General features: G+C 43.3%; 1 protein-coding gene across 6 annotated transcripts in view; it reads right to left on the bottom strand.

Moving 5' to 3' along the window:
* RNF10 (ring finger protein 10) overlaps nt 1–26,827 on the bottom strand; it is a 44,312-nt gene that overhangs the window by 14,269 nt on the left and 3,216 nt on the right. For 4 of the 6 annotated variants that reach the window (XR_013522161.1, XR_013522162.1, XM_035257826.3 and 1 more), the window contains exons 2-7: nt 18,043–18,239; nt 10,369–10,568; nt 6,456–6,546; nt 3,607–3,791; nt 3,391–3,527; nt 678–838 (exon numbers count right to left, since the gene is read on the bottom strand). Coding sequence is in view for 3 of the 6 variants with exons in the window: in XM_035257826.3 (XP_035113717.1) it covers nt 678–838; nt 3,391–3,527; nt 3,607–3,791; nt 6,456–6,546; nt 10,369–10,568; nt 18,043–18,239 (971 nt within the window). In the remaining 3 variants the exon portion in view is untranslated. Of the gene's footprint in view, nt 1–677; nt 839–3,390; nt 3,528–3,606; nt 3,792–6,455; nt 6,547–10,368; nt 10,569–18,042; nt 18,240–24,803; nt 24,911–26,827 lie in introns of those variants that run through there. The other 2 variants (XR_013522163.1, XM_035257827.3) reach the window with 2 other exon arrangements.

The following is a 26,827-nucleotide window of genomic DNA, read 5'->3' as shown; positions in this document are numbered from 1 at the left end:
ACTTCTGCCTCACAGGTTCAAGCGATTCTCCTACCTCAGCCTCCCAAGCAGCTGAAACTACAGGCACCCGCCACCACACCCAGCTAATTTTTTTATTTTTAGTATAGACGGGGTTTCACTATGTTGGCCAGTCTTGTCTGGAACTGCTGACCTGGTGATTCGCCCACCTTGGCTTCCCAAAGTGCTGGGATTAGAAGCATGAGCCACCATGCCCAGCCTACAATGTCTCTTAAAATACCTCTAGAATAAAATCTAAGTATTTTCCCAGAAAACAAAAACCTCTACTTTCCTTTAAGAACCTAGCTTATCCCCCCCCCAAAAAAAAAAAAAAAAAAAAAAGAACCTAGCTTATCTAAAAAACTCCACTGTCACAATTAGTTATAAAATCATTTTGACTTGTTCCTTTTAGCTCTAGAAAGAGCTTTAAAAGCCCTAGGTTAAACCTTCTCTCCCATCACCAAAGCCCAGAACAAATTGGCTTTTTTAGCCATTCTCTCCTTGTCTTACTGTGGAATGTGTGCTTATTGTCTTAATGTGGTCTTAAACGTGGGATGAAAGTAACTTATCCCCAGTGACCATCCACTCACCCCCGACATAAAAAGGTTTAGCATTTCTAGTTTTAACCAGAGACCCCCTACAGAGTGAAAAGGTTTAGAGTCTCCAATGCATCCTCTTACCTTGAGCTCCTGGATAGCTGCCTCAATAAAGCAGGACTCGGAAGTGTGCTTCTCTTCTGCCAGTTGCTGCTCTAGTGCTACTTTCTCCTCCAGAACTACCCGGTGCAGCACCTGCTCCTTAGAGGCCAGCAGCAACTTAGAGTACTGGCTGTGCTGTTCATCTACAAGAACACCAGCAAGATCAAAGACATGCAACACTCAAAGCTCACGACGGTGTAGCTAAATAGGAACTTTCAAATACAGCCTTTTCTCTGGGGAGAAAATGGGTAATTTAGCATAATTTCCTAGAAAATAACAATGATCTTAAAATAAGGTCTATAGCTTCGCTCTTAATACAAGAAACTTAAGAAAACCAGAGATGCAGTTAAGACTTTAGTCACACAATGTTTATTAATTACAGCATTGTATGTAATAACAAAAAAACCTCAAACTGGAAGGGAACGGTGGTTCACACCTGTAATCCCAGCTAATTTTTTGTATTTTTACTAGAGACAGGGTTTAACCATGTTAGCCAGGATGGTATTTTTATGTCTAGCAGAAATGAGGTCTTGCTATGTTGCTAGGCTGGTCTTGAACTTCTAAACTCAAATGATCTTCCTATCTCAGCCTCCAAAAGTACTGGGATTACAAGCGTGAGCACTGCACTAAGCCATCATTTATTTACTTACTTACTTTTTTATTTTTTTGAGATGGAGTCTTGCTCTGTCACCCAGGCTGAGTGCAGTGGCATAATCTCAGCTCACTGCAACCTCTGCCTCCCAGGTTTAAGCCATTCTCCTGCCTCAGCCTCCTGAGTAGCTGGGATTATAGGCACCTGCCACCATGCCCAGCTAATTCTAGTAGAGATGGGGTTTCACCATGTTGGCCAGGCTGGTCTCAAACTCCTGACCACAGGTGATCCACTCGCCTTGGCCTCCCAAAGTGCTGGGATTACAGGTGTGAACCACGGTGCCCCACCAACCATTTCTTTAATGTTGGTGTTACTGGTTGGTTTGTCTTTTTTTTTTTTTTTTTTTTCCTTTTTTGAGATGGAGTTTCACTCTTTTCGCCCAAACTGGAGTGCAACGGCGCTATCTCAGTTTACTGCAAACTCTGCCTCCCAGGTTCAAGCGATTCTCCTAACTCAGACTCCTGAGTAGCTGGGATGACAGGCATGCACCACCATGCCTGGCTAATTTTTTTGCGTTTTTAGTAGAGATGGGGTTTCACCATGTTGGTCAGGCTGGTCAAAAATGTTTTCTTTACTGGGAAACACTGTCACATACTTAGCCCATTCTTCCACTAGTTATTAATGTACTTTACAGAACATCTATATGTTCTGGATGTTAATTCTTAGTTTTAAATGTGTAAATCTTTCCCTAGTTTATTACCTGTTAACTTTAAGAAATCTTCTCAGATAAAAGTTTCCTTCCTATAAAATCAAATTTATCAATCTTTTGTAGTATCTATCATTTCAGCCTGGTTCAAAAATCTACTCATATCTGTGGATTTTTTTTTTAATAATTTTTTTTTTAAGACGGATTCTCACTCTGTCACCAGGCTAGAATGCAGTGGTGTTATCTCGGCTCACTGCAACCTCCAATCCCCAGATTCAAGCATTCTCCTGTCTCAGCCTCCCACGTAGCTGGGATTACAGGCATGTGCCACTACACCCAGCTAATTTTTGTATTTTTAGTAGAGATGGGGTTTCACCATGTTGGCCAGGAGAGGCTTGAACTCCTTACTTCATGATCTGCCTGTGTCGGCCTCCCAAAGTGCTGGGATTACAGGCATGAGCCACCATGCCCGGCCCATTACACATTTTTAATGTTTTAAGTTGTTAAACATTTAAACTGTCAAAGTCACTAGGAAAAAAATATTACACATATTTACCACCCAAATGAGAACACACAATCTTTCAGACAGATACACATCTGAGGATTTATAAAGAAATTATCCTCTATTTTCTTTTAAATAAAAGGTTTAAAATTTTTGAAGTTTTTACATTTACTTCTTCAATCCATGTGGAATTAATTTTATGAATGTTATAAAATAGGAGCCTAATTTTACTTTTTCCTTAAGAAGAATCAATTGTTTCTTTTTAACTTTTTTTTTTTAAAGACAGGGTTTCACCATGTTGGTCAGGCTGGTCTTGAACTCCCTCCCGACCTCAGGTGATCCGCCCACCTTGGCCTCCAAAGTGCTTGGATTTACAGGCATGAGCCACCATGCCCAGTGAATTAATTGTTTCACTACCATTTATTGAGAAATCTATCTTTTCCCCAGAGACTGAAATGCTATTTTAATCAAAAGCTCACTTCTGCATGAAACACAGGGAATCCATCTCTGGCACTCATTGTGAGCACTTATCACACTATCCTAATGGCTTGTCTACCAGTCTGTCTATTCTATCAGACTACTACTGAGTTTCCTGACGACAGGCACCAAGACTAGCTGACTACAGAACCCCTAAGACTGGGCACAGTGAAAGACACTAGCTAGTAAAACCTTGTAAAATTAAAAATTAAGATGTATACATTAAACAATATATACAAAACTCTGAAACCAAGAGTTAATCTACCCTCTATAAACTCCACCTTAACCTACCGGAATCCTTGGGTTTAAGCCTTGGGCTTAAGCCTTGCCCAAAGACTTAACTTTCTGACAGAAGGATATATTCAATCACCTTAAAAATGTACCCAGGATTATTTGCCCCAAAATTTAAAGAACTCACCTCCTAGATGAATGGGATGGTCTACATTCATCCATTTGGATTTGGGCAAAGCCACCAACACCCCTTTCTCCCTCTTCATCAGCTGCATCGTAATGATATCACCAACAACATACTGACGTGACTCTGTGGCAACAACACTGAAACATGGACACTTATATGTAGCAGGGCAAAGAGTGAACAGACTGGGATCGAATCTAGTAAATGTCTCAATCTCACCTCTTGAGATCCTTCTTATGCACAGAACTATAACAGATGGGGCATTTACTCCAAGCCTTCTCACTCAGTGAAAGATAGTGCAGGATACATGCCCAGCAGAAGATGTGTCCACAACGGGTTATCTTGGCTGCAGTAGGTGGATAGAGGCATATTGGGCAAGATGGCACTTCATGGCTACAAATGCGCTGAAACAAAATGCCACCACAAGGTTCACTACTTGCAGAATTGATTAGGGACTGTCAAAGTTATAAGCCTCTACTCTTTCATCCCCATCCCCATACATCCTTATACGCAACACATCTTCTAAAAATTGTTTAACAATGTAGTACATATACGACAGCTCTTCAAGCAAATCATTAAGGAAACCATAATAATGGCTTAATATAATAAATACACAACAGGTATTTTGGGGGTTCTACATTACATTTTTTATAATGGCAAATCACTATATTCCCATTTACAAAAAAGATGTAATATGCATGCAGCCGGGAGTGGTGGCTCATGCCTGTAATTCCAGCACTTTGGGAGGCCAAGGCAGGCAGACCGCCTGAGGTCAGAAATTCAAGACCAGCCTGGCCAACGTGGTAAAACCCCATCTCTACTAGAAATGCAAAAATTAGCTGGGCATGGTAGCAGGTGCCTGTAATCCCAGCTACTCGGGAGGCTGAGGTAGAAGAATTGCTCAAACCCAGGAGGTGGAGGTTGCAGTGAGCTGAGATTGGGCAGTGGCACTCCAGACTGGGTGACAGAGCGAGATTCCATCTCAAAAAAAAAAAAAAAAAAAAAAAAAAAAAAATGTATGCATAAAGGTCTATAAAGGGTCTAGAAGTAATTTATCAGTAATTTCCAACAGAAAATGCATCAAAAATACTTCACTTTATGTGTGCCTATATTTTTAAAAATATAATAAAACTTAAGTTTTTATGCTTTCTGTGTCATTCTCAGATGATTTTATACATTTTCACATTAGTCAGAGTTCAAGCTTTGGGGTCAAAAGTCCCTACTCATCAAAAAAAAAAAAAACAGCGCCTATTTTGAAATTATTATTCTTCAACAGTTATCCTATTAGGATCAACAAGGGGATACCTAGAGTTTATAACTTCAATAGAAAATACAGTAGGAGCTTTGAAAGTGCAACTAGGGCCAGGCACAGTGACTCACGCCTGTAATCCCAGCACTTTGGGAGGCCAAGATGTGTGGATCATTTGAGGCTGGGAGTTTGAGACCGGCCTGGACAACACGGTGGAACGCTGTCTCTACTAAAAATATAAAAATTAGCCAGGCATAGTGGCACATGCTGTAATTCCAGCTACTCGGGAAGCTGAGGCAAGAGAATCACTTGAACCCGGGAGGTAGAGGTTACAGTGAGCCAACATTGCATCCCGCCACTGCACTCCAGTGGGGCAACAGAGCGAGACTGCCTCAAAAAAAAAAAAAAGAGAAAAAGAAAGAAGTACAACTGGGCAAGGTGTGGTGGCTTATGCCTGTAACCTCAGTACCTTCGGAAGCCAAAAGCGGGTGGATCACTTGCGGTCAGGAGTGCGAAACCATCCAGGCCAACAAGGTGAAATGCTGTCTCTACTAAAAATACAAAAATTACCCAGACATTTGGCATGTGCGTATAGTCCCAGCTACTCGGGAGGCTCAGGCGCAAGAATTGCTTGAACCCAGGAGGTGGAGGTTGCAGTGAGCTGAGACTGTGCCACTGTGCTCCAGCCTGGTGACAAAGCAAGACTCCATCTCAAAAAAAAATTAGCCAGTCATGGTTGTGGGGCAGTGGGGAGGCGCACCTGTAATCCCAGCTACTTAGGAGGCTGAGGCATGAGAATTGCTTGAATCCAGGAGGCAGATGTTGCAGTGAGCCAAGATGATGCCACCGTATTCCAACCTGGACAACAGAGTGAGACTCTGTCTTTAAAAAAAAAAAAAAGCTGGGTGCAGTGGTTCATACCAGTAATCCCAGCACTTTGGGCGGCCAAGGCAGGTGGATCACCTGAGGTTGGGAGTTCAAGACCAGCCGGACCAACAAAGAGAAAACCCATCTCTACTAAAAACACAAAATTAGCTGGGTGTGCTGGCACATGCCTGTAATCTCAGCTACTCGGAAGGCTGAGGCAGAATAATCAGTTGAACCCGGAAGGCAGAGGTTGCGATGAACCGAGATTGCATCATTGTATTCCAGGCAACAAGAGAGAAACTCTGTCTGGGGATGAAGGGGAAGAAACCGGGCACACTGGCTCACACCTGTAATCCTAGCACTTTGGGAGGCCAAGACAAGCAGATCATGAGGTCAAGAGGTCAAGACCATACTGATTAACATGGTGAAATCCCACCTCTACTAAAAATAGAAAAATTAGCTGGGAAGCTGAAGCAGGAGAATCACTTGAACCAGGAAGGCAGAGGCTGCAGTGAGCCAAGATAGCACCACTGCACTCCTGGCAACAGAGATAGATTCTGTCTCAAAAAAAAAAAAAACAACTGTGTGGCTCATTCATCTGCTCACCTGCCACAAGGCTGAGGCCTACTTTGATACTGATTGCTACAAATGGCTGCCAATGAAGCAATGAGTCCAACCCAGGTCAGGAGTGTAAGAGGTTACTATTTCCCAGCTTACAAACCTGCAAATCAAAGCCTTTCATATACCATCCCTATAGGCAAGTGCCAATTAGTCACAAAATGGACCCCAGGAAGAACCAGGAACTGACCTCTGAGAAATGTCTATAGAAAGGCCAGGCAGAAAAGGGTATCAAGCAGTGAACACAGGCAACAGCTGCTGTGTCACCACAGTACCTTTATTTAGTGCTCTCTCCCACTCATAGCTTAGAGGCAGGCGTGGCTGAGCTACTCACCACTTGTTCCACAAAGTCCCAGTTTACTAATGTATCAGGATCAGCAAAATGAGCTGTGTAGTCTTGGTCTTCAGACACCACAAATTGGCAGCTAGAAATAGGGGGAAAGACAGGAAAAACTTAGACTGTCAGAATCTACCAATAAGCCCTCGTCGTCTTCACTTAGAAATCAAATGCAGGCCATTAACAGCCCTGGTTCATGAGGCACTGCACTAGGACCTCAGCCTCAGTTCTGAGCTCCAGCTCTGGAAGGAACCCAAAGACTCAGCAAGCAGAAGTCTAAATCCATGAACTGTTTTCTTCTGCTTCCAAGTCCAGTCAAATTCCCTGAAGGCATCCTTGAACTAAAATTAACCTAGACTGTGACTCCATCAAACAGCAGTAAGCCAGATTTTCTCTCTCACCCCTTAGAACCCAAAATATGCCTAGTCTTCAAGGTAGTTGAAAACACTGTTCTTGGCCAGGTACAATGTCTCATGCCTGTAATCCCAGCACTTTGGGAGACCAAGGTGGGTGGACACTTGAGGTCAGGAGTTAGAGACCAGTCTGGGCAACATGTTGAAACCCCATCTCTACTAAATACACAAATTAGGCCAGGAGCAGTGGCACATGCCTGTAATCCCAGCACTTTGGAAGGCTAAGGTGGGTGGATCACGAGGTCAGGAGATTGAGACCATCCTGGCTAAGATGGTGAAACCTGTTTCTACTAAAACTACAAAAAAAATTGGCCGGGCCTGATGGCACTCGCCTATAGTCCCAAATACGAGGGAGGCTAAGGCAGGAGAATCGCTTGAACCCGGGAGGCAGAGGTTGCAGTGAGCCAAGATCATGCCACCGCACTCCAGCCTAGGTGATAGAGCAAGACTCCATCTCAAAAAATAAATAAATAAATAAGCTGGGTGTGGTGGTCGGCACCTGTAATCCCAGTTACTTGGGCTGAGGCAGGAGAGTCGGTTGAACCCGAGAGGCAGAGGTTGCAGTGAGCCAAGATCACGCCACTGCACTCCAGCCTTGGGGACAGAGCAAGACTCTGTCTCAAAAAAAAAAAAAAAAAAAAGACTTATTACTCAATCATTTGAAACCAGTTCATAGAAAGGACAAAACGGTTACTTCAGTCTAGATGTAAGGTCAAATCTTAAATTATGACTAAGGCCACACATAAAAAAAAAAAAAAAAAAGGGGATGGTATTTGAGCAAATGTATGCCAAGCACTATAGCCTGTCATTCCACTGGCTCTCAAGAAATTTCCTCTTCCAACTCCAAATACTTTCTACCTCATCATTATACTAACACAGTTATTTAAGCATTATATTAAGTACCAAGAACATCCACCAGGAAAGTGGGTAAAAGAAAGGAAGCAGGGGAGGAACGATCCAAGATGGCCAATCGCTAACATCCCGGGATTGCAGCTCTCAGGGAAGGCGCGGAGAACTAGAGGACGCCACACTTTGACAAATTCTGGTCGCTCACGGAGCAGGAGATCCCCCAGTGGAGGAAACACACGGGTGGCCTGCGCGACTCTCGTGGCCGGTGCAGCAGTTCCGCCGGCACCTTGGCGTGGCAGCTCTCGGAGCAGAGTAAACAGGTTCGGAGGACCGGCCCGGGTCCCCAGCAGGACACCAGAGCCCGGCAGCGGCTGTGACGGCACCTCGGCGCGGGAGCGCTCGGCGCAGAGTAAACAGGACCGGTTTCCCTTCTGACCGAGGTTTGGAGCCCTGGGAAGGCAGAGTCGCCTACTACGGACACAAGAAGGAAGCCCAACAGGAGGATCCTGGGCAGAAAAGCACCATCAGTTTTAGCGCCGCTGCTCTGGCCCTGGGAACTAACAACCTGGACGTCCACCCAAGAGACCTAATCTGAAAGTTGGTAATTTCAAAGAGACAGGAGGATAAATTTACAATGACGGCAAGAAACCAGCGTAAAAAAGCAGAGAATACTCAAAGTCAGAACGCCTCTCCCTCTAAAGATGATCACAGTTCCACATCAACAATGGAACAAGGCTTGATGGAGAACGAGCGCATCCCAATGACAGAATCACTCTTCAAGGAATGGATAAGAAACTTCGGTGAGTTAAAAGACCATGTTGTAGCCCAACGTAAAGAAACTAGGAACTTCGAAAAAAGGTTTGATGAAATCCTATTGAGAACAGACAACTTAGAGCGGAGTATAAGTGAATTAATGGAACTGAAGAATACAATACAGGAACTCCGAGAAGTATGCACAGGTTTAAACACTCGAATTGTTCAAGCAGAAGAAGGGATATCAGAGGTCAAAGTCCAACTTAATGAAATAAAACGTGAAGAAGAGATTAGAGAAAAAAGGATAAAAAGGAATGAGCAAAGTCTCCAAGAAATGTGGGCCTATGTGAAAAGACCAAATTTATGTTTGATAGGTGTACCTGAATGCGACGGAGAGAATGAATCCAAGCTGGAAAATACCCTTCAGGATATTATTCAGGAAAATTTTCCTAAACTAGCAAAGCAGGTCAACATTCAACCCCAGGTAATACAGAGAACACCACAAAGATATTCCTCAAGAAGAGCAACCCCAAGGCACATAATCGTTAGATTCACCAGGGTTGAAACGAAGGAGAAAATACTAAGGGCAGCCAGAGAGAAAGGTCATGTTACCCACAAAGGCAAGCCAATCAGACTTACAGCAGATCTCTCAGCAGAAACTCTACAAGCCAGAAGAGAGTGGGGCCAATATTCAACATCCTCAAAGAACAGAACCTTCAGCCCAGAATTTCATATCCAGCCAAACTAAGCTTCACAACTGAAGGAAAAATAAAATCTTTTATGAACAAGCAAGAACTCAGAGATTTTATTACCACCAGGCCTGCTTTACAAGAGCTTCTGAAAGAAGCATTACACACTGAAAGAAACAACCAGTATTAGCCTTTCTAAAAATACACCAAAAAGTAAAGAGCACCAACATAAAGAAGAATTTACACCAACGAATGGATAAAACAGCCAGTCAACATCAAATGGCAGTAACCCTAGATTTAAATTGACTAAATCCCCCAATCAAAAGACACAGCCAAAACCCAATGGCATTTTACATCCAGACCTGTTTCACATGCAAGGATACACAAAGACTCAAAACAAAGGGATGGAGAAAGATTTACCAACCAAATGGAGAGCAAAAATAAATAATAAATAAATAAAAAGCAGGAGTTGCAATTCTCGTATCGGAGAAAATAGATTTTAAAGCAACAAAGATATAGTGGTAAAAGGATCAATGCAACAACAAGAGCTAACGATCCTAACACCCAGATACGAGACTTAGATTCAATGAGACAGAAAATTAATAAGGATATCAAGAACTCGAACTCAGATCCGGAACAAGTAAACTTAATAAATATTCATAGAGCTCTCCACTTCAAATACACAAAATATACATTCTTGTCAATACCACATCACACCTACCCATAAGTTTAAATGAAACATTCATTGGCCATTATTAATACTCAATTTTTTTCAAAATAAAGCAATATTTCCATTTACTCTCCCTCTTTCTCTTCCTCTTTCTTCCTCTCCTTTACTTATTTTTTTTTTCTTTCCTTCTCTCAAAAAAAAAGAAATCAACTTGTAAACCTCTAGATCCAGGTCAGTAATGTCTCTCTCATTGCTTGATTTCCTTCCTTCCCTTCCCTCCCTCCCTCCCGGCTTCCTCCCTCCCTTCCTTCCTTCCTTCCTTCATCCCTTCCTTCCTCCCTACCGTCCTTCTTCCCTCCCTCCCCGCCTCCTCCCTTCCTTCCTTCCTTCCTTCATCCCTTCCTTCCTCCCTACCATCCTTCTTCCCTCCCCCCCCAAAAAAAAAAAAAAAAAAAAAAAGAAAGCCTCCTCACAGCAGCACCATAGCTATCCAGCAAGGCCAACTTTCCCTTTCCTCCGAGGTACAAAATACTCACTTGGCCTGTAAAAAGAGTTCCTTATTAAAAGGCTTATGTCCCCACTTGTTCCTTTTTCCCCAGCTACCATGTCCACTGCCTTCGAAGTGACCCATCTGGCCACGGGGTTCAAAAGTGAAATTCAACAAGTGGTTCAGGTTGATCTTCTTAGGACCAGAGAACTGGGCAGGGCTAAACTCTGCCCGTTGAGCCTCTGCTACCTAGAGAGAATGAGAATGAATTAGTATTTCAGATTAAGATGGCACTGATTTACAGTAGAAACAAAAAAAAACCCCTCCTTCCATACAACTTAAATTTTTTTTTTTGAGACAGCATCTCACTCTGTCACCCAGGCTAGAGTACAATGGCACAATCTTGGCTCACTGCAACCTCAGCCTCCCGAGTTCAATTTTCCTGCCTCAGTCTCCAGAGTAGCTGGGACTACAGGCAGCCGCCACCATTCCCGACTAATATTTGTATTTTTAGTAGAGATGGGGTTTCGTCATGTTGGCCAAGCTGATCTTGAACTCCTGATTCAGCCTCCTCAGCCTCCCAAAGTCCTGGGATTATAGGCGTGAGCCACCAGGCCAGGCCTACACAGCTTAAAATAGTAACTAAAAAGGCTTTGTATATGGAGTAGCCATCCTTTTATTCCTTTTTTAAAAAAATTAAATAAAACAGGCTTAAAGCAAAAAAATCATCCTGGGAGGGAGTAATACAAAAGCCTACCCAAGAGTGAATAGAAGTGAAGAAGGGAAAAAGAGCCTTTACAATAGGATTAAACTGTTTAATCTGCCCTAAGTGACAATTAACCATTCAAGGACAAAACCCAGAAAGAACATCTCTAGCTACCTTTAATCACAAAAATTTACTTAGCTGGATTAATCTTTTCAACAGTCCCATAGGACTCCGACACCTTCACGCCTGTTAACTATTCGTTCTTTGGTCTGCTTCTGGCAAAGTGAGTCTGTGTAGCCACACTCTGGAGATGGCTTGCAGGCAGAGCTGCTGACACAGGTTCTAGATCCTAGCAGACCTCCCATCTAAGACACAGTTACTCATTGTAAATTAAAACTGACAGAACTGGAACATGTAGGCAGACTGGCTCTGTGTCCAGAAATAAACCCAATCAGCAGATTCAGAAACAGTTTATAAGGTAGCCAAGAAACCATATCAGAAACAACACTGCAAGCGAAGATGTGGAGGAAACCATGTCAAGGTGTATTTCAGTCCTCTGAATGTTCCCAAATTGCAGTAAAACAAATGGAAGTCGGCTAGGGCATTTCCCAGCTCCGTTTTCCCACTTAATGTTATAAACCATTAGTCACTTCAAATAGCTGCATACCATTTTATTATATGAGTATACCATAGTTTACTGCCCTATTGTATGGCACAGATTATTTGCAGCTTTTCCACTGTTTCAAAATACTGCTGTGATAAGCACATTTTTAATTTTTATTTTATTTTTTGAGACAGAGTCTCGTTCTGTCACTCAGGCTGGAGTGCAGTGGCGCAATCATCGGTTCACTGCAACCTCCGCCTTCTGGGTTCACGCAATTCTCTGTGCCTCAGCCTCCCAAGTAGCAGTATCTGGGATTACAGGTACCTGCCACCACACCTGGCTAATTTTTGTATTTCTAGTGGAGACCGGGCTTCACCATCTTGGCCAGGCTGGTCTTGAATGCCTGACCTCATAATCCATGGGCTTTGGCCTCCCAAAGTACTGGGATTACAGGCGTGAGCCATCATGCCCGGCCTTGGATACATTCTTTATGCACAAATATTTGAGTACCTACAATTATTTCTTTTGAATGTACAGAGGAATTACTAAGTCAAAGAAAATGCAAATTTAAGGCTTTTGCTGCTTAGTCAAATTTGAATATTTTTGGTAAGCAGCACTTGCACATACATGGTAAATAATCCAAAAACGTGGGGGCTTATGCCTGTAATCCAGCACTTTGGGAGGCCAAGGAGGGCAGACCATAAGGGCAAGAGATCAAGACCAACATGGTGAAACACTGTCTCTACTAAAAATATAAAAATTAGCTGGGCGTGGTGGCACACACCTGTAGTCCCAGCTACTCGGGAAGCTGAGGCAGGAGAATTGCTGGAACCCAGGAGACAGACTGCGTGCCACGGCACTCCAGCCTGGTGACAGCCTGATCTCAAAAACAAAAAGAAAAAGAATACAAAAAGGGATATGGTGAAACGTAATTTCTCTTCCAGAGGAACTTAACATATTCTCTGAGATATTCTATGCATACAGAATCATGGTATATGACCTTTGATATGGTTTGGATTTGTGTCCCCTCCCAAATCTCGTGTAGAATTGTAGTCCCCAATGTTGGTGGAGGGGTCTAGTGAGGTGATTAGATAATGGGGCAGACATCCCCCTTGCTGTTCTCATGACAGTGAGTTCTCAGGAGATCTGGTTGTTTAAAAGTATATAGCTGGGCAGTGGCTCACACCTGTAATCCCAGCACTTTGGGAAGCTGAGGCGGGCTGATCACAAGGTCAAGAAATCGAGACCATCCTGGCCAACATGGTGAAACCCCATCTCTACTAAAAATACAAAAATTAGCTGGGCATGGTGGCACACGCCAGTAGTCCCAGCTACTCGGGAAGCTGAAGCAGGAGAATTGTTTGAACCCAGGAGACAGAGGTTGCAAAGAGCCAAAATCATGGCATTGCACTCCAGCCTGGTGACAGAACAAGATTCTGTCTCAAAAAAAAAAAAAAGGAGGTAGCACTTCCTCTTATCCTCTGCTCTTTTCCTCCTTCTCTTGCCACGTAAGATGTGCCTGCTTCCCCTTCGCCTTCTGCCATAATTGTTAAGTTTCCTGAGGCCTCCCCAGTCATGCCTCCTGTACAGCCTGCACAACTATGAGTCAATTAAACTTCTCTTTCTTTATAAATTACCCAGTCTCAGGTAGTTCTTAATAGCAAAGAGAGAATGGACTAATACCTTTAAAAATAAATACAGGCCAGGCGCGGTAGCTCACGCCTGTAATCCTAGCACTTTGGGAGGCCAAGGTGGGTGGATCACCTGAGGTCAGAAGTTCAAGACCAGCCTGGCCATCACGGTGAAAACCAATCTTTGAAAAAAGAAAAAAAAGAAATACAAAGCCAGGCATGGTAGTGCACACCTGCAGTCTCAGCCACTCAGGAGGCTGAAGAGGATCGTTTGAGCCCAGGAATTCAATGTTGCAGTGCACTATGATCATACCTGTGAATAGCCACTGCACTCCAGCCTGGGAACATAGTAAGACTCTGTGTCTGAAAAATAAAATCTAAAATTTAAAAATAAAATGAGGATGGGCAACCGGGCACAGTGGCTCCTGCCTGTAATCCCCAGCACTTTGGGAGGCCGAGGCAGGCAGATCACGAGGTCAGGAGTTTGAGACCAGCCTGGTTTACATGGTGAAACCTCGTCTCTACTTGCTTGAACCCAGGAGGCAGAGGTTGCAGTAAGCCAAGATCGTGCCACTGCACTCCAGCCTGGGTGACAGAGCAAGACTCTGTCTCAAAAAAAAAAATTCAGATGGGCACAGTGGCTCACATCTGTAATCCCAGTGCTTTAGGAGGCCAAGTAGGGAGGATCATTTGAGACAAGGAGTTTGAGACCAGCCTGGGCAACACAGGGATACTATGTCTCTATAAAAAATTTAAAAATTAGCCAGGCTTAGTGGTACATGCCTATAGTCCTAGCTACCTGGAAGGCTGAGGTGGGAGGATGATTTCAGCCCAGTAGGTCAAGGCTGCAGTGAGCCATAATCATGCCACTGCACTCTAGCCTTGGTGACACAGCAGACCCTGTCTCAAAAATAATCAATTAAAAATAATTAATTAGGTCGTGGTGGCTCATGCCTGTAATCCCAGCACTTTGGGAGGCCAAGGTGGGTGGATCACAAGGTTAGGAGTTCAAGATCAGCATGGTCAATATGGTGAAACCTCATCTCTACTAAAAATAAAAAAAATTAGCCGGGCGCCATGGTGGGTGCCTGTAATCCCAGCTACTTGGGAGGCTGAGGCAGGAGAATTGCTTGAACCCGGGAGGTGGCGGTTGCAGTGAGCAGATATCACGCTACTACACTCCAGCCTGGGGGACACAGCGAGACTCTGTCTCAAAAAAAAAAAGTAATAATTTAATACAACTGGTGGTATACGATACAGTCAGATAACTTCCTTTCTTATATTAACAATCGAGCTTAAAGGTAACACCACATTCTGTTTATGTCTGTCCAATATGGGAAGCCCAAGACTTCCAGGTCATCCCTTATTTTTCATCTCCACATGGCTCTGATTATCTCCCTAATCAATCTTCCACACTCAGCACCCCAAACTTAGATCTAAGAGCTTATGCTCAGTCAATAAAATCCTCCACATTCTCAACCTTCTAACATCTTCGGCTTGTCCTAACTGGCCAGTGTCACTTTCTCGGACACTACTCATATTTCCTGATTATCCTCCCAATACCCTGAACTCCAGGTCCTCTCTTCCAATTAGCTTGCCCCTCCCATCTTAGCCACCCATACCCATGGGGTTTCCTTCTTGAGCTGTAATGTCCAACACAGCAGCCACTAGCTAGATGTAGCTACTAAGCACTTGAAATGTGGTTGTACCATGTAGTAAATTTACATTTTAGATATACTGAATTAAATATATTAAAATTGACTTCTTTTTTACTTCTTTAGTGCAGGCAACTAGAAAATTGTAAGAATACATATGTGGCCTGATATCTTATTAGACAGGAGTGTTCTACAGAGTCTAGACTACGCTGACAACCACAACCTCTTCCACCATATTAACTTTGAGCATTCTCTTGTCTAGCCAGGAATACACTCCCCTTCCCCAGGTTTAGTCCTGACTCCATCAATTCTCTACCCCGACTAGGATCTCCAAATCAATGATCCAACCTGTCAGATTTGGCTTAGAACCTATGGTCCACTGCCCACTTCCTTTTTTAAATTTTGTTTTGAGATGGAGTCTTGCTCTGTCACCCAAGCTGGAATGCAGTGACGTGATATCAGCTCCCTGCAACCTCCGCCTCCTGGGTTCAAGCGATTCTCCGGCCTCCGCCTCCTGAGTAACTGGGATTACAGGTGCCCACCACCACACCCAGCTAATTTTTTATTTTTAGTAGAGAGAAGGTCTCACCACATTGACCAGGCTGGTCTTGAACTCCTGACTTCATGATCTGCCCACCTCGACCTCCCAAAGTGCTGGGATTACAGGCTTGAGACACCATGCCCGGCCCCATCACCTACTTCTTCATACATCTTCTGCATTCACCTGGCAAAACCTTCCCCTGATTAATTCAACTCTTAGCCTATTCCACATCAGCTCTGGAGCAGACAAACACAGCTAACAAACACAACCACACTGATCAGCCTCACCATAGTAGACCCTCGTGCTGCCTGATAGTACTGCAATCCTAGTACACTCCTTCAGTCCATTCATCTCTCACTTTCCCAGATAACTCCTTCACTCCTCACGCTTCCAAATCTCCTCTCGGCTCACCTTATGTCTTCCACTGAGAAAATTACAACAATCAGCATATAATTCCAACTGCCTCCAACCCCACCTCCAGCACCAGGCCTTCCTTTTGTTACTGGGGATGAACTGGCAGAGTTCCTATCAAAGCCAACTGCTCCACTTCACACTAGATCTCAGACTCAAGGACACTGCTCAGCAATTCTCTCCCTTTCCCCTGCATCACTTTCCCTCTCACCAGAACCATCCCATGAGCACAGACATGCTATAATTTCCCTAATCTTAAAATCCCTCAAGCAGCTGGGCACAGTGGCTTACACCTATAATCCCAGCACTTTGGGAGGCCAAGGAGGGCAGATCACCTGAAGTCAGGAGCTCGAAACCAGCCTGGCCAACATGGCAAAACCCCATCTCTACTAAAAATACAAAAAATTAGCCAGATGTGGTGGCAGGTGCCTGTAATCCCAGCTACTCAGGAGGCTGAGGCAGAAGAATCACTTGAACCCAGGAGGTGGAGGTTGCAGTGGGCTGAGATCATGCCACTGCACTCCAGCCTGGGCAACAAGAGCAAAACTCCATCTCAAAAAAAAACCCTCAAGCTCACAGTCCCTTCAAGCACTGCCTCATATCCCTCTTCCCTTTAAGCAAAACCACTAAAAAGTACTGTCTATACTTGCTATTTCTTCTTCCTACCCTCCCATTCTCTCCAATCTAGATGCCAGGTTTTTGTCTTCAACACTCCACCAAAGCAACTGAAGGCCAAACACCTACCTTCACATTTTCAAATCGAATGGTCAATTTTCAGTCCTATTCATACTCAGCCTATCAGCAGCACTTCACAAAACTGACGACATTCTGCAATGCCTTTCAGCTCTCTTCCTCCCACCCTGACTGTGCTCTCTTTTGCTAGTCTCTTATCCAGACTCAGGGGTTTAGTTCTTGAACCTAATCCATATTTGCAACACTCACTCCTTAATCTACCTCACTTAGTTCCACAGCTTTAAGCACCAACTGTATGCTGAAAGCTCTCTAACCTCGGTCTCTTCCTTGACTGTTGATTCGTAGTGAACTACAAACCTCTGTTTATATTCTGCTTATATTTATCAAATAGGAATTTCAATGTACATATAATATTTCCAAACTGAAGTTCTGTATCTCAACCCTATCCCCTCTCCCAAAAAAACTTTGTGCTCTTCTGGAAAGAATGTTCTCCATTCTAGCAAAAGGCACCTGAATTGGGCTTATGCCAAAAACATTACTCACCCTTTTCTCTGCTCAGACCCCACATCTAACAAAAGGTCTTGCCTCTACCTGCAAGTAATGTCTCAATCTTAACATTTCTCACCACTTCCATCACTCACCCTCTTTCAAAGCTTCCATCCTCTCACCAAGAATATCTTTGTAGCCTCTTTACTAGTCTTCCTGCTTCCACTCTTCCCCTTAAAACTCCAAATCAGATTACCTTACTTTTCTTATTAAACCTTTCAATGGGTTCCCATCTCTCTGAACAAAAGTCAGACTCCTTCAAAGCCCCACCTGATCTGATCCCTTTCCTAGTCTTTGGGTACATTTCCTGCCTCTCCTCCTCCACCCATGGTAGCCTACTTGCTTTGCCTCAAAACTGTCTTCCTTGTTTCTCTATCCCTTTACTTCCCTCGGTCTACATTTTTTTAATCTGTCTTATTCTATAAAAATTACATATTATGCAACATACTCTGCCAGTCTCTTGTTGATAATCATTTAGGTTATTTCCCAAATTTTGCAACTACAAACCCAGCAGTGAACACCCTTGCACTTACAAAAGCATAGCTAAGAAACTCCTAAAAAAAAAAAAAAAATGAGACTATGGATATAGGCATTTTACATTTTGCTAGATTACAAAGGCAAATGTCATTTTATTACCTTAATATTCCAAAAGGTATCTATAATTCAAGAGTGATAATGAAAGGATCATACAAATTAAGGAACCCCAAATTTGCCATAAAAAAAATTTTCCTTCCTCCAAGGAAAGTTTCATAATCTTCAGGGGAAAAAAGGAGGCAAGGTTTCAAACCTAGTTAACCCTCTCAGCTACTCAAGACTCCTCTGATTATCTATTCTTCTACCTCTTGTTCCCCTCCTCAACTACTGATAAACTGAGGGGCAGGAGTGGGATCAAATCTCATGCTTATGTTCTAGAGAGGACATTTTCCAATTCCATACCTCATCTCGTCTTCCACCATTAAAAGAAGAGCTAAAGAGTTTGGTGCTGCCACCGCCCCTTTGAGGAGGCATCTTGTTAAAAGTCTTGCTTTTCTGTGAACTGGAGCGACGGGACTGGTTGCTAAAACTTTCATTTTTGGGGTAGGAAGGTTCACGTTTGCGATTGTAACGCTTGGATCCACTTGAGTTCTTTCCATCTGAAAGCAAGAAACATAAAAGAATGCCTTAAGAAGTGATAAATTCACTCAAGCCAGCTGCCCTACACCTCCCAGCAAAACTATTTAAACAAAGGTAAATGGGCCCTGCTACTATCTCCAAGAATCTGGGTTTGGGCCAGAGCACAAGTGCTTTGAGCAAGACAACATGTGTTTTTTTTCCTGCAATAATGAAGCCTAAAGTATCCCCTCCCTCAAGACAAACACAGTGTAGATCAAACCACATAGATTCTCAGTCGATAATGTCTCTATTTTACACAGCTTACCACTGCCCCTGTAAAACTTCAGATACAGTTACAGGAAATGAAACAGCCATTCTGTATTAAGGAAAAGTATTTCACCTGGTGGCAGGACAGAAGATATTCTCCTTTAAATTACTATAGCATAACCAGGTTCTACACTACAAGGGGTTGTCCTAGGCCTTAGCAAATATATTCAAAGGGCATAAAAGCAAAACCATGTTTGCATATGTTCTAGAGGTCAAACTCAGAAGCTGTTAAATCGACAGAACCAAAGAAGTTGTGCTCTAAAAGCATATTAGTGGCTGGGCGTGGTGGCTCACGCCTGTAATCCCAACACCTTGGGAGGCCAAGGCGGGTGATCACCTGAGGTTAGGAGTTGGAGACCAGCCTAGCTAACATGGTGAAAACCCATATCTACTAAAAATACAAAAAATTAGCCAGGCATGGTGATGGGCACCTGTAATCCCAGCTACTTCAGCTACTTGGGAGGCTGAGGCAGGAGAATCGCTTGAACCCAGGAGGCAGAGATTGCAATGAGCCAAGAAAATGCCATTGCACTCCAGTCTGGGTGACAGCGAAAAGACTGTCAAAAAAAATAAATAAAGAAAAGCATATATCAGCTTGAGTTATATCCTTTTTAAAAAATGTTTTTCTCTCCAATTATAATACATGTTCAATTCTGAAAATAGGGAAGAATAAAGTTGCCAGTACTCACAGAGCACTAATCCATTAACAATGGTTTCATTTTAATCTCCATTTTACATACTTGCCACAAATCTTTTGATTTGTGACAAATGACAAGCATAGAAGATATCTTTTCTTACTACTCTGAGCATTTTTAATATGCTTTTAGAGCACAACTTCTTTGGTTCTGTCGATTTAACAGCTTCTGAGTTTGACCTCTAGAACATATGCAAACATGGTTTTGCTTTTATGCCCTTTGAATATATTTGCTAAGGCCTAGGACAACCCCTTGTAGTGTAGAACCTAGTCTTCAAAAGCACGATTAATTGCTGTATCCTTGTTCACCACACTTAGAGAATAATGTAACCAACCTAACACTGTTGTACATTTAGGTGGCATCTAATTTTTTTTGCTAGTTTAATATAATAACATCGGGAGTCTTTTTAGACAGATTAATTATGTCAAATTCTCAAAGTGGAATTAGCAGATAAAATATGGTCATTAAAGCCATTTATATATTCTTAGGTTGCTTTCTGAAACCGTTACACCAATTTATTTATACTCTAACATATAATAATTATTTATGCATTTTATTCATTTATTTAGAGATGGGGTCTTGCTCTGTCACCCAGGCTGTAGCCTGGTGCAGGGACGCAATCTTAGCTCATAGCAACCTCTACCTCCCAGGCTCAAGCCACCTTCCCACTCAGCTTCCTGAGTAGCTGAGACTACAAGCACTCACCACCAAGTCCAACTAATTTTTGTGTTTTTTGTGGACACAGGGTTTGCCCTTGTTGCACAGGCTGGTCTCAAACTCCAGAGCTCAAGTGACCACCCACCTTGGCCTCCCAAAGTGCTGAGATTACACACATGAGCCACCATGCCCAGTCTATTTTTTCTGTAGAGAAGGGGTCTCACTTTGTTACCCAGACTTGTTTCAAACTCCTGGACTCAATCAATCCTGCCTCAACCTTCCAAACCGTTAGGATTATAGGTACGAACCACCATGCCTAGTCTTTTTTTTTAAAAAAACAGTCTCACTCTATTGCCCAGGCTGGAGTGCAGTGATGCCATCTTGGCTCACTGAAACCTCTACCTCCCAGGTTCAAGCAATTCTCCTGCCTCGGCCTCCCAAATAGCTGAGATTACAGGCATGAGCCACCACACCTGGCTAATTTTGTATTTTTAGTAGAGATGGGGTTTTGCCATGTTGACCAAGCTAGTCTTGAACTACTGACCTCAGGTGATTTGCCCACCTCAGCCTCCCAAAATGCTGGGATTACAGGCATAAACCACCATGCCTGGCCTTTTTTTTTTTTTTTCAGCCCAGGGTGGAAAGCAGTGGCGCCATCATAGCACACTGCAGCAATCCTTTGCTTAAGCAATCCTGGCTTAAGCAATCCTTCCAACTCAGCCTCCCAGCTAGGACTGCAGGTGTGCACCACCACACCAAGCTAATTTTTTCAGACAGGGTCTTAGTTTGTCACCCAGGCTGTAGTGCAGTGGCATGATCTCGGCTCACTGCAGCCTCAACCTCTGGGGTTCACGCAATCCTCCTGTCTCAGCACCCCCCTAAGTAGCTGGGGACTCCAGGCACATACCACCACTCTTGGCTTATTTTTTTGTTTTTTTTTGAGACGGAGTTTCGCTCTTGTTACCCAGGCTGGAATGCAATGGCGCAATCTCGGCTCACCGCAACCTCCGCCTCCTGGGTTCAGGCAATTCTCCTGCCTCAGCCTCCTGAGCAGCTGGGATTACAGGCACGCACCACCATGCCCAGCTAATTTTTTGTATTTTTAGTAGAGACGGGGTTTCACCATGTTGATCAGGATGGTCTCGATCTCTTGACCGCGTGATCCACCCGCCTTGGCCTCCCAAAATGCTGGGATTACAGGCGTGAGCCACCGTGCCCAGCCCGGCTTATTTTTATATTTTTTACAGAGACAGGGTTTTGCCACATAGCCCAGGCTAGTCTCAAACTCCCAAGCTCAAGCGATCCACCACCCTCAGCCTCCAAAAGTGCTGGGATTACAGGCGTAAACCACCATGCCTAGCCTAAATTTTTAAATTTTTGTAGAAACAAGGTCTCACTCTGTTGCCCAGGCTGGTCTCAAACTCCTGGGCTCAGGTGATCCTCCAGGCTCAGGTGATCTTCCCACCTCAGCCTCCCAAGTGCTGGAATTGTAAGCATGAGCCATGGGGCCTGGCCCCACTTTAATCCTCTTATAATGATTCGCAATCTGGCCAGTTCATAGCAATCACCCAGGTGAGCTTTTAAGGAATTCCTATGCTTGGCCCTCACACTCTAAGATTCTGATATAATACAAAAGTAACTGTCTGCAGACTTGTAATATTCTCTGAGTAATTTTTTAAATTTAGAAGAAATTATTTCTTGGTAAGTATAATCACCAGCTTCCTACAGCAGGCTAAATAAATTCAAGGTGAAACAACATCTCAGAGAAAAGAAAATGTGAGTTAATAAATCAGAGTCCAAATTTTGAAAGCAACCACTTCACACTCATGTTCTGTCAACCTTATTGAATAAATGTCATTCTCTCTAAACGGACCACCTACAACCTGGGAGTCAATCTAAATCATGTGAGATGGCAGCAGTGTAAACAGAACAGACAGTCACAGAAACAGGGCTAGGTTTACTCCTACCAGTTACCCTTAAATCCTGTTTTGGGACAGTGACCAGAGTTTAATTTAATGTTATTATTTAAGGCCGGACATGATGGCTCACGCCTATAATCCCAGCACTTTAGGAGGCCAAGGTGGACAGATCACATGAGGCCAGGAGTTAGAGACCAGCCTGGCCAACATGGTGAAAGCCCATCTTAACTAAAAATACAAAAATTAGCCAGGGGTGGTGGCACATGCACTTAATCCCAGCTACTTGGGAGGCTGAAGCATGAGAATCATTTGAACCCGGGAGGCAGAGTTTGCAGTGAGCTGAAATCACACCATTCACTCCAGCCTGGGCAACAGAATGAGACTGTCTCAAAAAACAGAATAAAGTTAGAATTTAAAAACTAGACTTTTACCTACTACTTTAGTTACCAACAGTTTGTATTAAACATGGCACTAATAGTAACAATCAGAAAGCAAAGTTTCGATGCTAAGCTTGGTGGCTCATACCTGTTGAGATAACAGGTATGAGCTTTAGGAAGCCGAAGCAAGAGGATCACTTGAGCCCAGGAGTTTGAGATCAGCCTGGGCAACATATCGAGACCCAATCTCTACAAAAAATTTAAAAATCAGCTTGGTGTGATGGAACAAATCTGCAGTTCTAGCTCAGAAGCTGAGTTGGGAGGATTGCCTACACCAAGGTTGAGGCTGCAGTATGCTACGATGGCACCACTGCTCTCTTCCCTGGGCTACAGAGTGAGACCCCGTGTCAAAAAAAAAAAAAAAAAAAAAAAAAAAAAGATAGGCTGGGTGCTGTAGCTCATGCCCGTAACTCCAGCACCTTGGGAGGCCAAGGTGGGCAGATCACAAGGTCAGGTTTTCAACACCAGACTGGCCAACATGGTGAAACCCTGTCTCTACTAAAAAACACAAAAATTAGCTGGGCATGGTGGCACGCGCCTGTAATCCCAGCTACATGGGAGGCTGAGGCAGAAGAATTGCTTGAACCCAGGAGGCGGAGGTTGCAGTGAGCCGAGATGGCACCATTGCACTCCAGCCTGGTGCCTGGCAACAGAGCAAGACTCTGTCTCAAAAAAATAAAAAAAGATAAGCCAGGCACAGTGGTTCAAGAGTTCAAGGTTGCAGTGAATCATGTTTGTACCACTGCATGCCAGCCTGAGTGATGGAGCAAAAGCTTGTCTTTTAAAAAAACATTTCAAATAGAGGGAAAATTCAGGGATGCAAAACCCCAGCTAACTCAGCCACATTTTCTTGCTTTGCTTTCTTTCCTTAACTCCACATCACCTCAAACAAAAGAGATTTTACAAGGATAGGTATATAAAGAGAAAACATATCACCTCGTTATCCAAGACTGTTTCAGATGATCCTAGACCCTAATTGCTGCTTTCAAGATGCACCTCATGGTTTGCATAGATAAGGTAAAGCCAGATTCCACATGGCAAGGGCTTCAGAAAGTAAACTGGCACTTAGCAAGAGGGCTGTCTTCATTTCCTCACTTATTACCACACTGCCAAGGAAAGTTTCCTAATGCTTACAGAACTGCTCTCTGATAGACAGTAAACTGCTCATTTCCAAACCACAACTGACCACATCATGATTCATGATTTTAGTTGCTAAAATCAACTCCTTTCTCTTGTCTTCCACTTACCTAAGGGTATGAAGACAGACATGTCAAGTGAGAGACTGGCTCTTATCTCTAGACCCAGGCAACAGGCAGCTAAAGGTTGAAGGTATGTATCATCAGGCCTGGGACCCAGAGATAAAATTCAGAGTACTATTTTTGAGATGTTTCGTGGACAATTTGCCAGGATATACATGTGAAAAACTCAAGAGTAGAACAGGAGTGATGAGATGATCCACTTCAGATCTTGGAAAACAGAAAAAAAGTCAAGTTCCTGAGAGAAGGAACTGTGGGTAAAGTTTTAAATCTCAGAATGCTGGTTCCCAATCCTAGCTGCACACCACAATCACTTGCACAGACTTTTAAAATTATAAATCCCCAGGACCCATAGGCCCAATCTAGGCTTAAAGAATCAGAAAGAAAGGTCAGGCACAGTGGCTCATGCCTGTAAGCCCAGCACTTTGGGAGGCTGAGGTGGGAGGATCACTTGAAGCCAGGAGTTCAAGACCAGCCTGGGCAATATATTGAGACTCCCATCTCTACAAAACAAATAAACAAAACAAAATCAGAAAGAATTCCTAGGAAGGGGCCCACCCCTAATTTTTTTTAAGTTTCTCACGAGGTCAGGAGGCCACCAGCCTGGTCAAGATGGTGAAACCGTTGTCTCTACTAAAAATACAAAAATTAGCCGGGTGTGGTGGCAGGCACCTGTAATCCCAGCTATTCAGGAGGCTGAGGCAGGAGAATTGCTTGAACCCTGGAGGCAGAGGTTGCAGTGAGCAGAAATCGTGATGCTGCACTCCAGTCCTGGTGACAGAGTAAGATTCCGTCTCAGAGAAAAAAAAAAAATTCCTGAGGAGATTCTGATGCACAGCCACAGCTGAAAACAACTGCCAAGAACTACTGTTGAGACACATTCCAAAATGAATAGGATCACTAAACTCAGGGTCCAGAGTCAACAAATAAGTGACTTAAAAACTTAACTCAAGGCTGGGTGCAGTGGCTCACGCCTGTAATCCCAGCACTTTGGGAGGCCGAGGCAGGCGGATCACGAGGTCAGGAGATCGAGACCATCCTGGCCAACACAGTGAAACCCCGTCTCTTAAAATAAAAAAAAAAACACTTAGCTTCTCAGTTGTCCCACATTTCCCTAACGGAAAGGTCTCCACCAAGTAGCAGTAGGTATATCTCAGCCTTCCCCCATTACCAAATTAAGGGCTGCCAAGTTAAATTACTTGGCATCCTCATTTCTAGCTCTAGTTCTAACAGGTGGCTCAGTCTAGAGGTCAGAATACCAGTCAGGAAGTTTCTGCTGCTGATTCATGCTGTAATCGCAAGCAAGTTGCTTACCCATCGTCCAGAGTAGTTGACAAGCACCTCCAGAGGGGCAACATATGGCCTTACTACAGAATCAACTGACAACAAATTGAATCCAGCTGAAATTAGTAATTCTGAATGAAAGGAAGAGAGAGGTGGTATCAGGAATGATCCAAGTGCCAGTAAGTTATCTGCTTGCTAAGTGAGATTATGCAAAGCTTATTGAAAAATACTGCCTAGGACTACATACACATTTACTTGGACAAATCACTCTTAACTCTGCTAAGCCTCGTTTTTCTTGTCTGTAAAATAGGACTAATACTCTACCATACTTCCTTATAGAATCATGAGGATTAAGAAAACTGTAAACTGCCTACCACAGTGACTGACATATAGTGCTATGATTCGAAAGCCTATCATTAATAAACCCAAATCATTCCTGTGAAGAGCACCCACTAGACTTCCAACAAAACCATATAAACCAAGATCCTAGCCAACAGGCCCTGAAATTCTTTTAATTTCTTGAAGTGGTTTTACTGAAGGCTTCAAATCACCTCAATTTTCAAAGCCATTAAAATCTCCAGGTCCATTCACAGGTCAGAGGCATTCTTCAAAGCAGATTATCACTTAGTAACCTGGTTTCTGGTACCGGAGTAACAGGAAGAACGCCAGAGCAGTGCTTCATACCACCAACCTCAAAATAACTGCTTCATAATTCCTGACCTTCGTTAACCTCCCTGGCAGTTATATCTCCCCAGGGGGATGGGACAAAAGCCTGGTTCCTGGCCAGGGTCCATTGTCTGCCCATAAACGGCCTACCTTCTCTCTTGCCTTTTTTTATTTTGCTACTTCTAAATGACTTTCCCCACTTCCTAACCCACCTTCTCTCCTCTGAGCTATATTCACAGGATATTCACTGCTGAATGTTCTTAGAAATGCCTATTAACACTACTGGAATGAAACTGTAGGAATATAATCAAGAAAAGGAATGTTATATAAATGTTTAGGGCAATTAGCTCAGGCAAAGAAACCATGGTATGCCACTCCAGCCAGAAAGATCAAGAAAATCCTGGTAGCCAAAGGTACCTATTTCCTGTGTACAAATGAAGGGCAAATTAAAACCAACCACTGAACAAAAATCTCGAGGAAATTAATCATGTAGCTAGGAAGCAAATGACCATTTATGACAGTTTACAGAATAGAAACCAAACGGCTTTTTTCCACATGAGGTAGTAAAGGAGGAGAAAAAATGGGGACTTAAAATATTTGAATGCTGGCTGGGCACGGTGGCTCACGCCTGTAATTCCAGCACTTTGGGAGGCCAAGGTGGGTGGATCACTTGAGGCCAGGAGTTCGAGACCAGCTTGGCAACATGGTGAAACCCTGTCTCTATTTTAAGAAATAAATAAGAAAAAAAGATATTTGAATGCTGAAAACTCTTGCTCTTATCACCTTGACAAAAGATAGACAAACTATCTTTTTACCTTAACCTTTCTTGCTTTCCCTTCAACTCAGTACTCTGTAATTCAAGGTCCTTTCAACAATTTCCAGCAGAATCAAGCATATGACGTGCTCAGTTTATGAAATACTGCAGAAATCTTTTGATGGAATTATACAGAACTTGAGACTACCCTTTTGTTAGAGCAACCATCTCATCAAGAAGTCATCGCATCCGAGTTCCTACATACTGTTGTAATAGCCCTGATTTTAGCTGTTATGTTGTTAACATAGCAGCTTAGGTTCAACTTTGAAAATCAGCCAATATCCAAAGTTTCCTAATCTTTTAATCTCCACATATTCTGCCTTTTAATTTGTTCCTAAATACAAGCAGTGGATTATGGTTAGTGAAGAAGTATGGATTTGGCTACAAAGCCCATCCTTCCTTACTAAGCTGGAAAAGCAGACACTGGCAGTGGCCAACACAGTCAAGCTTTCTAACACACACATTAAACAAAAAACAAACACTGCCTGAGGGCACACATGTAAATTCATAAAATCTAACAAAGACCCTTTACATGAGTTTTTTAAAAAGCTTTCTTCTTCTTGTTTGGAGACAG

Source organism: Callithrix jacchus, chromosome 9, assembly GCF_049354715.1.
Source record: "Callithrix jacchus isolate 240 chromosome 9, calJac240_pri, whole genome shotgun sequence".
Taxonomy (NCBI): domain Eukaryota; kingdom Metazoa; phylum Chordata; class Mammalia; order Primates; family Cebidae; genus Callithrix; species Callithrix jacchus.
The sequence above is the reverse complement of the archived record's forward strand: the minus strand, read 5'-3'. Positions and strand labels throughout refer to the sequence as shown.